Raw genomic sequence first — 11,253 nt, 5'->3', positions numbered from 1 at the left:
ATGCTGCATTTATTCTATATTAGTGAATACTTTATACAAGTAGCTTTCAATGCAAATTTTTGAAGTTTACTTTTCTAAAAGTTAAAATTTTTTTCTTTATACTGGAAAATTTCTAAAACTGGATTTTGATGTCTGACAGACACATAAGTTACACAAATGGAAGCAAATTACACTCTTACATAATACACAAGTAATTTACTATGTTTGTTTTTGTTGTCTTCTAGAAAAAGTTGTGCAAAAATTAGAAATTAAAATATAATGTTTTCTAATAGCCAAATAAAAACTTTTTGTCATTAACTGTACTTAAAAGAGTCAACACATGTTCCTGAAATTTGTAGCATAAAATATTCCATGGAGGATACATTTTATAATTTGTCAAGTTCCTTAGTCTTAAAAGGCAATTTAATTATTTTGTTTCTATAAAGTAAAATCAACAACAGCATGTCCAATTTGACTATCTTAAAAGAAGGTAGATATATTGAGGAAAATTTTAAAGAAGGCATTTAACCAAGTTTATCATCACAGTCCTGCAATTTGCAACATAAGAAAAAAAATTTTTACTATATTTTCCAAACTATGCTTTGAAAACAGTTATTTTCAAATAACTAAAAAATATAAAAACAGCATTGTTTTTTAAAATAAAATGTTATATACGTAAAAATTTGGCTATAAGTGTAGATAGTAAGATAGTTTAAGCGCTTCCCTTAATAATTCATTTCAAAAGGAATAAGTAGATAAACCAAATACTATTTTGGAAGTAGTTGAGGAAACTGATCTACAAAGATCCATAATTGTACCCATACTGATTGGATAAATATGGATCTATAAAGATTCATAATTGTACCCATACTGATTTTCTCCTTCCCTTTGGCTTTAAATTCATACAGACGATGAAATACAAAATTAAATTACTTCCTTCTTCATCTGGCTTTGATCATATCCAAAGTCATTTATCTAAACCTAAGCCATCTACAGAAAATCACTGGCCAAATCCTAAAGGTATCCCTTTACCTCACTGCAGAATTTCCCCAGGCTCCATGCTTGTCTGTGAGAATGTTGATAATTTTCTGGATTAGTTGAGTTGCTGTCACATGGTCACGATATTTTGCTGCTCTTATCAAATGATCACACATCTTCTCATCTTCTCGTTTCTCTGCAGAATACTGGGCACACAGTGACTTGGAGAGAAAAAAAATTAATACTATAAAAAATATGAAAAAAAACCTTTAAAATCCATTATGAAACCTAAATCAAAACAACCAAAATCTTAAATCTACTTTTACATTCCTGATTAACCTAACTGACTGAGATTTAGTGATCTGCTCTTTCAGTAAAACATCCCACAAGAATTTACTTCTGTGAAGTCAATCATGAGTACACTCAGAAGTGGTAAACATTCAAGTAGAGACCTGAACAATGAGACAAAGATAGTCTTGTAAGAAGCAGGGGCTCAGCACGACAAACAGCATGAAGTGAAGTTGCAAAGGACTTGAGACATAGTGAATAAGGAGAATGATGGTAAGAAATAATTTTCAAAAGGCAGGCCGAGGCTACATCATTTGTATTATGGTAAGGAGTTTAGATTTTATTCAATGTACTGGAATCCCAGTAGAGAGTTTTACGTATATAGCCGCTATTTAGAGAATAGATTGTAGTGGGACCAGAGAAGTGAGGTTGGCAGTTATGAGGCTACTGCAGAGGGCCAGAAAAGAGACAATAGCAGCTTACAATAGTAAATTGAGCTACTCTTAAACACCTTTAGAACATGAAACTGTTTGGTCTTTTAAGTCTTGGCAAAATATATCAAAAGCACTGGGATTGCCTGGGATCTTACTTAAAATGCAGAGTCTCATGCCCCATTCCAAATCTATTCACTTTGTGTTTGAATTTTAATTCTCAGGAAATTTATATACATTAAAGTCTGAAAAGCACTGTCTTAGATATCAATTTTGCCCAAAAAAAAAATCAGAATTATTTGTCAGTAATCAGATACACTATAACTGCTAGTTTCCAAAATGCTTATTTCTCTTCTTTTGAAATTCAGAAGATTGTGATGTCACGTTTATGATACTGTAGTTAAGGCATCGTTTAAAATAAGAAAACAAAGATGGATGTAAACTTGGTCCTTTGTTCTATTCAGTGTCTACTGGAATCCTCCCCCACCACCCCCACACACACATCCTTTGATAGATAAGTAACCTAAACTTGACGTTGGAACAAACATCACTAGTTTACATATGGAATATACACTGTGGATGCCTGCCTCTCCTACAGTATACCAGTTTCGGTAAATTGCTGCCACGCACTACTCCCACCACCAACCCAGCAACAAACAAGAGTCCTGATTGTCCTAAACCAATCAGGTAATAAACACACTCACACTGGCAAACTGGATTAGGGAAGGACACCTGATGTAACTGGTACAGGTAGGGCAAAGTTCAAGATTTTGTTGGACAGTTAGTTCCCTCCTTCCTCTCAGTGTGTAAAAGCAGCAGCACACAATTCTAGGAGTATTGGAAGCTCTCTGTACCATGAGGGAAGCTGGCCTGAAGATACAGCCAAAATGAGAGCAGAACTATGAAAACTGAAGAAAAATAGAGCTCCTTCTAGATGGAATCATGAACTTCCGGATCAATCAAATTCTCAAGACCAGCCTACCTTTAGAATCCCTATGAGACTTTTTAAAGACTTTTTTAAGAGCCAATAAACTCCTGCTCATTGTAAACCAGCAGAAACATCCAAAAAAAATGGTTTTTTTTCCTCCTTACACCAAAAGCAATTCATCCTTTGCATGCTGTATACGTACATGTTTGAATTTTAATTCTCAGGAAATTTATATACATTAAAGTCTGAAAAGCACTGTCTTAGATATCAATTTTGTCAAAAAAAAAAATTAGAATTATTTGTCAGTAATCAGATACACTATAATTGCTAGTTTCCAAAATGCTTATTTCTCTTCTTTTGAAATTCAGAAGATTGTGATGTCACGTTTATGATACTGTAGTTAAGGCTATATATATATATACACACACACACACACACACACACACATACTTTTTTTTTTTTTTTTTTGGAGACAGCGTCTTGCTCTGTTGCCCAGGCTAAAGTTCAGTGGCGCAATCTTCTTGGCTCCTCTGCCTCCCAGGTTCCAGCAATTCCCCTGCCTCAACCTCCCGAGTAGCTGGGACTACAGGCACACGCCACCACGCCCAGCTAATTTTTTTGTATTTTAATAGAAACGGTGTTTCACCATGTTGCCCAGACTGATCTCGAATTCCCGAGCTCAGGCAATCCACCTGCCTCGGCCTCCCTAAGTACTGGGATTACAGGCATGAGCCACTCTGCCTGGCCAGGAATCAAATATCTTAGTATGTGCAAAACACTATGCTAGGGAGATGAAAAGCTGAATTTAATAAAGACGAATTTTAGAAGTTAGTTTTGGGTGGGAATAAAGGAAACCTTCAAAGCAAAGACAAGGCAGAAAAACAAGGAGGGACAAAGCAAGAGAGTTTGACCCAAGTACAAAATACAGGTAGAACGAGTAATAGACTGCAGAAATTCTGGAATGCAAAATGAGTATAGAAAAAAGTCACAGGAGTCACAGTATACTTATACAAATGACTACAAGATTGGGAAGCAAAACAAAAACCAGTTTACGGTATCACCCTTGCTAATATCTCCTGTTAGTCGTGATCAATTCACTCATTTACCTCTTTAGGTCTAAATGTCCTAATCTGCAAAATTAGCAGATTATATTAGATCTAAGATTGCGTCAATCCGAAGATCCTGGGCAACCTCTGTGAGGGTACTTGAGGGTACCTGAGTTCAATATCTCAGAGATGTTCACTGGTAAAGGCAAACTGTTTATTTAATCTAAACACTGATGTGGAGAAAATAAATCCTAATAAGAAGTAGATTAACTGATGAGAAATTTAAAGTAAACTTCATATACTGTACTTTTTTGTTTGTCTGTTTGTTTGTTTTGAGACAGAGTCACGCTCTGTCACGCAGGCTGGAGTGCTATGGCGCAATCTCTGCTCACTGCAAGCTCCACCTCCTGGGTTCACGCCATTCTCCTGCCTCAGCCTCCCGAGTAGCTGGGACTACAGGTGCCTGCCACCATGCCCGGCTAATTTTTTGTATTTTTTTTTTTTTTTAGCATTGACGGGGTTTCACTGTGTTAGCCAGGATGGTCTCGATCTCCTGACCTCGTGATCCGCCCGCCTCAGACTACCAAAGTGCTGGGATTACAGGCGTGAGTCACAACGCCTGGACCATATGTTTTTTTAACAGATTGACCCAAACAAACCACAGCAGAGTTCATTTTGTCAAAAATATGATTTGAGCAAATAAAAGAAAATGATTAAGAAATACATGAAAGGGCAGTAGTTTAAGTGAAGATAATTAGGAAATTATTTCATTGTAACAAAAATGTCAACTGATATGTCATATGTCATATTGTTATATATTCACTCAAGAACTGAGAAACATTCTATAGGTTATTTCATATCTAACCCAACCATACACTAAAACAAATAGTACGAAATGATAAGACACTCACAGAACCGTAAACTTCCAACATTCTCTACTATATATCCATATCTGTCCTTGTCTAACTTTACCTAAGAGGAAATTCAAATCTACTGATGAGATTTACAAAATCACTGTTTTCTGAAATGCTCTGAAACACCACATGCCTTCACACTAAACAGTATTAAAAGTAACCAAAAACACATTATTAGCTTATCATTTCTATCTCATTAATATTATAATAATTTAACATCAAATTATATTTTGTAAACATTTGATGAGCTACTAAAGTTTGTTCGAAAAGGCATAATTCTCAAAACAAGGGCTCAAGGTAAGCTCAATGGTAAAATGCTTTAAAGTGTTCTTTAATGGATCCTTCTTTACGATTTGAAGAGCAACTTTTCATATCTGACATAAAATCTATAGATATAAATCACATTAAAGGGCTATTCTTTCCTGATTATCAATCTCTGTCTCTTTGTGGAACATTAGGGTCCCATCTGACCTAGAAACATGATAAAAGAAAACCAAACAAGAATGTTTCATAAAGATATAATGAACTTGTAACTATTTATTTAAATGTCCTTATAATGTAATTTGAAGATGTTCTTATTTAAAAACCAATAATAAATTCTACATATGAAATATCATTCAAAGTCATGTGGAGATAAATATTTACTTTAGAATCAAATACATATTACTTATTTGTAGTATACATATTTGTGTATGTATGTATACTTGTATTTGGAGGTTGAGTGGAGGTACAAGAGAAATTAACAAATATTGCTATTTATCAGAAACATAAACGGTCAGATCTAAAATTTTCATTCAATTTTAAAGCAGAATTTTTCATGCTTTTTTTTTTTTTTCTGAGACGGAGTCTCGCTCTGTCTCCCAGGCTGGAGTGCAGTGGCCGGATCTCAGCTCACTGCAAGCTCCGCCTCCCGGGTTTACGCCATTCTCCTGCCTCAGCCTCCCGAGTAGCTGGGACTACAGGCGCCCGCCACCTCGCCTGGCTAATTTTTTTTATTTTTTAGTAGAGACGGGGTTTCACCGTGTTAGCCAGGATGGTCTCGATCTCCTGACCCCGTGATCCGCCCGTCTCGGCCTCCCAAAGTGCTGGGATTACAGGCTTGAGGCACCGCGCCCGGCTGAATTTTTTATGTTTTATATCAACTTTTCTGTGTTCCTATTGTAAGCACTATATAAACTAGATAATATAACATCACAACATGGCCACAAAATATTTGATTATAAAAAGGTAAAAAATAAGCATTTGGGGAACAATTCTATTTTACATGATTATTGCTAAAGAAACCTAAGATTTATAACCAAAGAATGAAGAAACTCAATATAGGATAAATAAAACTCCTCAGAAGAAATTAAGTCACTCACAGTAAAGAGACAAACTGACCATTTTAGCTCTTTAAATGTAAATGAATAGAGACAATATTTAATTTTTCCTTCCAGATGTCATGGCTCTACCTAATTTTACTATTCATTCTTTGCATGAAAGTAAGAGAGGACACAAACAAACGGAAAAACATTACATGCTCATGGATAGAAAAAATTAATATCGTGAAAATGGCCATACTGCCCAAAGTAATTTACAGATTCAATGCTATCCCCACCAACCTACCAATGACTTTCTTCACAGAATTAGAAAAAAAACTACTTTAAATTTCATATGGAACCAAAAAAGAGGCCATAGCCAAGACAACCCTAAGCAAAAAGAACAAAGGTGGATGCATCACACTACCTGACTTCAAACTATACTACAAGGCTACAGTAACCAAAACAGCATGGTACTGGTACCAAAACAGATATATAAGACCAATGGAACAGAACATGGGCCTCAGAAATAACACCACACATCTACAACCATCTCATCTTTGACAAATCTGACAAAAACAAGCAATGGGGAAAGGACTCCCTATTTAATAAATGGTGCTGGGAAAACTGGCTAGCCATATGCAGAAAACTGAAACTGGACCCCTTCTTTATACCCTCTACAAAAATTAACCCAAGAGAGATTAAAGATTTAAATGTAAGACCTAAAATCATAAAAACCCTAGGAGAAAACCTAGGCAATAACATTCAGGACATAGGCATCGGCAAAGACTTCATGACTAAAACACCAAAAGCAATGGCAACAGAAGTCAAAATTGACAAATGGGATCTAATTAAACTAAAGAGCTTCTGCACAGGAAAAGAAACTAAAAGAAACTATCATCAGGGTGAACAGGCAACCTACAGAATAAGATAAAATTTTGGCAATCTATCCATCTGACAAAGGGCTAATTCCAAGAATCTACAAAGAACTTAAACAAATTTACAAGGAAAAAACAAACAACCCAATCAAAAAGTGGGTGAATGATATGAACAGACCCTTTTCAAAAGAAGACATTTATGTGGCCAACGAACATGAAAAAAAGCTCATCATCACTGGTCATTAGAGAAATCCAAATCAAAACCACAATGAGATACCATCTCAGGCCAGTTAGAATGGCGATCATTTAAAAAGTCAGGAAACAACAGATGCTGGAAAGGATATGGAGAAACAGTAACGCTTTTACACTGTTGGAGGGAGTATAAATTAGTTCGAGCATTGTGGAAGACAGCGTGGCAATTTCTCAAGGATCTAGAACTAGACACACCATTTCACCCAGCAATCCCATTACTGGGTATACACCCAAAGGATTATAAATCATTCTACTATAAAGACACATACACAGGCATGTTTATTGAGGCACTATTCACAACAGCAAAGATTTGGAACCAACCCAAATGTCCATCAATGTTAGACTGGATAAAGAAAATGTGACACATATATTCCATGGAATACTGTGCAGCCATAAAAAAAGATGAGTTCATGTCCTTTGCAGGGACATGGATGAAGCTAGAAACCATCATTCTCAGCAAACTAACATCAGAACAGAAAACCAAACACCGCATGTTCTCACTCATAAGTGGGAGGTGAACAGTGAGAACATATGGGCACAGAGAGGGAAACATCATACACAGGGGCCTATCCGGGGATGGAGGGCTAGGGGAGGGATAGAATTAAGAGAAATACCTAATGTAGATGACAAGTTGATGGGTGCAGCAAACCACCATGGAATATGTATACTTGTGTAACAAACCTGCACGTTCTGCACATGTATCCGAGAACTTAAAAGTATAATAAATAAATAAACAAACATTTTTTAAAAGTCCTAAAAGATTTAAAAAAAAAAACAGAATGGAAAATATTAACAGACATATCCTCTACTAAAGAAATTGAACTCAACTACTTTACCACAGAGAAATCTCAGGCCCACATAGTTATATCGGTGAATTCCAACAAACATTTAAGAGGAAATAATACCGAGGCCAGTCAAGATGGCTCACACCTGTAATACCAGCACTTAGGGAGGCTGTGTCAGGAGGATCACTTGAGCATAGGAGTTGGAGACCAGCATGGGCAATATGGTGAAACCTCACAGCTACAAAAATACAAAAATCAGCCAGGTGTGGTGGCATGCACCTTTAGTCCTAGCTACTTGGGAAGCTGAGGTGGGAGGATGGCTTGAGTCCAGGAGGCAGAGGCTGCAGCAAGCCGAGATTGTGCCACTACACTCCAGCCTGGGTTACAGAGCCAAGAAGAAGAAATAATAATGAAAAAACAAAATTTACAATAGCATGAAAAATATGTAACACTTAGCTACATTTTAAAATTTATACAGATCTTATAAAAAAATAAAACCATAAAAACCAAAAAAATAAAAAAATAAAACCGTAAAATATTGTTAAGAGAAATTAAGAAGCTAAATGAAGAAATATACAATTTATATATACAAAATGTAGTTTATAGATTTAAAGATTCAATATTTTAAAAATTGATTTTATATAGTCAACACGATCTTAATAAATATTTTTAGCAATTCTTATAAATACTGAAAAGCTGATTCTAAAACATATATAAAAACAGAAGGTAGGCCAGGCACGGTGGCTCATGCCTGTAATCCCAGCACTTTGGGAGGCCGAGGCAGGTGGATCACGAGGTCAGGAGATCGAGACCATCCTAGAAAACAAGTTGAAATCCCATCTCTACTAAAAATACCAAAAAAGTAGCTTGGCATGGTGGCACATGCCTGTAATCCCAGGTACTCAGGACGCTGAGGCGGGAGAATCACTTGAACCAGGGAGTCGGAGGTTGCAGTGAGCCGAGATCACGCCACTGCACACCGCACTCCAGCCTGAAGACAGAGTGAGACTCCATCTTAGGTAAAAAAAAAAGGAGAGAGAGAGAGAGAGAGAGAGAAGATATTAACAGCAAAGCAATGTTAGAAAACTAAGTTGTAAGACTTTACACCCTTCCAACTATACTATAAAACTAGAAATGAGGCTGGGCACGGTGGCTCACGCCTGTAATCCCAGCACTTTGGGAGGCCGGGGTGGGCGGATCACGAGGTCAGGAGACTGAGACCATCCTGGCTAATACGGTGAAACCCCGTCTCTACTAAAAAAATTACAAAATATCAGTCAGGCGTGGTGGCGGCACCTGTAGTCCCAGCTACTCAGGTAGCTGAGGCAGGAGGATGGCGTGAACCCAGGAGGCGGGGCTTGCAGTGAGCCGAGATCGCGCCACTGCACTCCAGCCCGGGCGACAGAGCGAGACTCCGTCTCAAACAAACAAACAAACAAACAAAACTAGAAATGAAGGGCACTGGTTATCAGATAAAGAAAGAGGTGACAAAATGAAGACAACTGGAACTGAAACACCTGGCTAGCCACATGAGAAAAAAAAAAACTAAGAATCTTTTCTTTCACCTAATATCATACAAATATATTTAATTCAAACTGTATCAAAGATTTAAATCTACAGGTTAAAACTGTAACATTTCCAAAACACAACAGCAGAATTTTTTTTATAACTCTGGGATAGGCACTGTTGTCAGACTGGACAGCATAACAGAAAGCATGAAAGAAAATCACAAGAATTAGAAAACTGACAAAATAAACTTTATCAAAATTTAAGGCCGGGCGTGGTGGCTCCCACCTGTAATCCCAGCACTTTGGGAGGCCAAGGCGGGTGGATCACAAGGTCAGGAGATCGAGACCATCCTGGCTAACACGGTGAAACCCCGTCTCTACTAAAAATGCAAAAAATTAGCTGGGCGTGGCGGCGGCGCCTGTAGTCCCAGCTACTTGGGAGGCTGAGGCAGGAGAATGGTGTGAACCCTGGAGGAGGAGCTTGCAGTGAGCCGAGATTGCACCACTGCACTCCAGCCTGGGCGACAGAGCGAGACTCCGTCTCAAAAAAAAAAAAAAAAAAATTTTAAACACCTGCTCTTTTTTGTTTTAGACAGAGTCTCTCTCTGTCGCCCAGGCTGGAGTGCAGTGGCTGGATCTCAGCTCACTGCAAGCTCCGCCTCCCGGGTTCACACCATTCTCCTGCCTCAGCCTCCTGAGTAGCTGGGACCACAGGCGCCCACCACCACACCCGCTAATTTTTTGTATTTTTTTAGTAGAGGCGGGGTTTCATCATGTTAGCCAGCATGGTCTCGATCTCCCAAACTTGTGGTCTGCCCGCCTCGTCCTCCCAAAGTGCTGGGATTACAGGCGTGAACCACAACGCCTGGCCCAACACCTGCTCTTTAAAAGAACAATTTATAAAATGAAAGGTAAGTCACAAATTGAGAAAAAACATTTAACATACCTATAAATGACAAATGAATTCTTTACAGAATATATAAAGAATTCATACAACTAAATAAGACAAACAACCTAATTAAAAATAATGAGCACAGGATTTGAACAGGCATTTCACAACTGGCTAATAAGCACATGACAAGATGCTTAGTCAGTAGAGAAATGCAAATAAAAATCACAATAAGCTATCACTATACACCCACTAGACCGGCTGAAATTTAAGAGCTACAATACCAAGCACTGACAAGGACATGGAACAACTGGAACTCTCATACCTACCTTGGTGATTGAATTGTAAAGTCATCAACTACTTTGGAAAATAGTTTGTCAATTTCTTGTAAGCTTAAACACATACTTACAGGAGAATGTAGCAATTCTATTCCTAGGTATTTCCTCAAAAGGAGTAAGTACATATTTCTACAAAAATAACTGGTATGAAAATGCCGGTGGTGCATTTAGTCATAAAAGCCAGACACTGAAAACAACTCAATATCTGCTTATAGCTGAATGGATAAACAAAATAATTCAACTTAGTATTTAAAAATCAAACCAGTAATACACACAACAATGTGAACAAATATCAGAAAGTTTATGCTGGCCAAAATAACCCAGAGTACCTACTATTTGATTCCACATATATAAAATTTTATAGCAGATAAAACTATCTATAATAACAGAAATCAGATCACTGGTTGTCTGGGATTGGATATGAGTATATGGAGAGGAACTGACCACAGTGGATCACAAGCGAATTCTCAAGGATGACCCAAATCTCCTATATCTTGATTGTAATGGTAACACATACACACTTTTATCAAAACTCCTCCAATTGTATACTTAAAATTTTATTACATGCAAACTATACTTCGATAAAGTTTATTTAAGAATTGTTTGTTTGTTTTTTCAGACAGGAGTTTACTGCCTAGGCTGGAGTGCATTGGTGTGATCTTGGCTCACTGCAACCTCAATCTCTTGGGCTCAAGTGATCCTGCACTTCAGTCCCCCAAGTAGCTGGGACTAGAGGCACAC

The 11,253-nt window shown here is 37.4% G+C and overlaps 1 protein-coding gene across 3 annotated transcripts in view; it reads right to left on the bottom strand.

The window, feature by feature from the left end:
* LRBA (LPS responsive beige-like anchor protein) overlaps positions 1–11,253 on the bottom strand; it is a 767,265-nt gene that overhangs the window by 428,944 nt on the left and 327,068 nt on the right. For all 3 annotated transcript variants that reach the window (XM_023227472.2, XM_023227477.2, XM_023227478.2), the window contains one exon: positions 1,012–1,178. In XM_023227472.2, the coding sequence (XP_023083240.1) occupies positions 1,012–1,178 (167 nt within the window). The remainder of the gene's footprint in view (positions 1–1,011; positions 1,179–11,253) is intronic.

The sequence above is a fragment of the Piliocolobus tephrosceles genome, chromosome 3, assembly GCF_002776525.5.
Source record: "Piliocolobus tephrosceles isolate RC106 chromosome 3, ASM277652v3, whole genome shotgun sequence".
Lineage (NCBI taxonomy): Eukaryota > Metazoa > Chordata > Mammalia > Primates > Cercopithecidae > Piliocolobus > Piliocolobus tephrosceles.
Note: the sequence above shows the minus strand (reverse complement) of the source record. Positions and strands in the feature narration are given on the sequence as shown.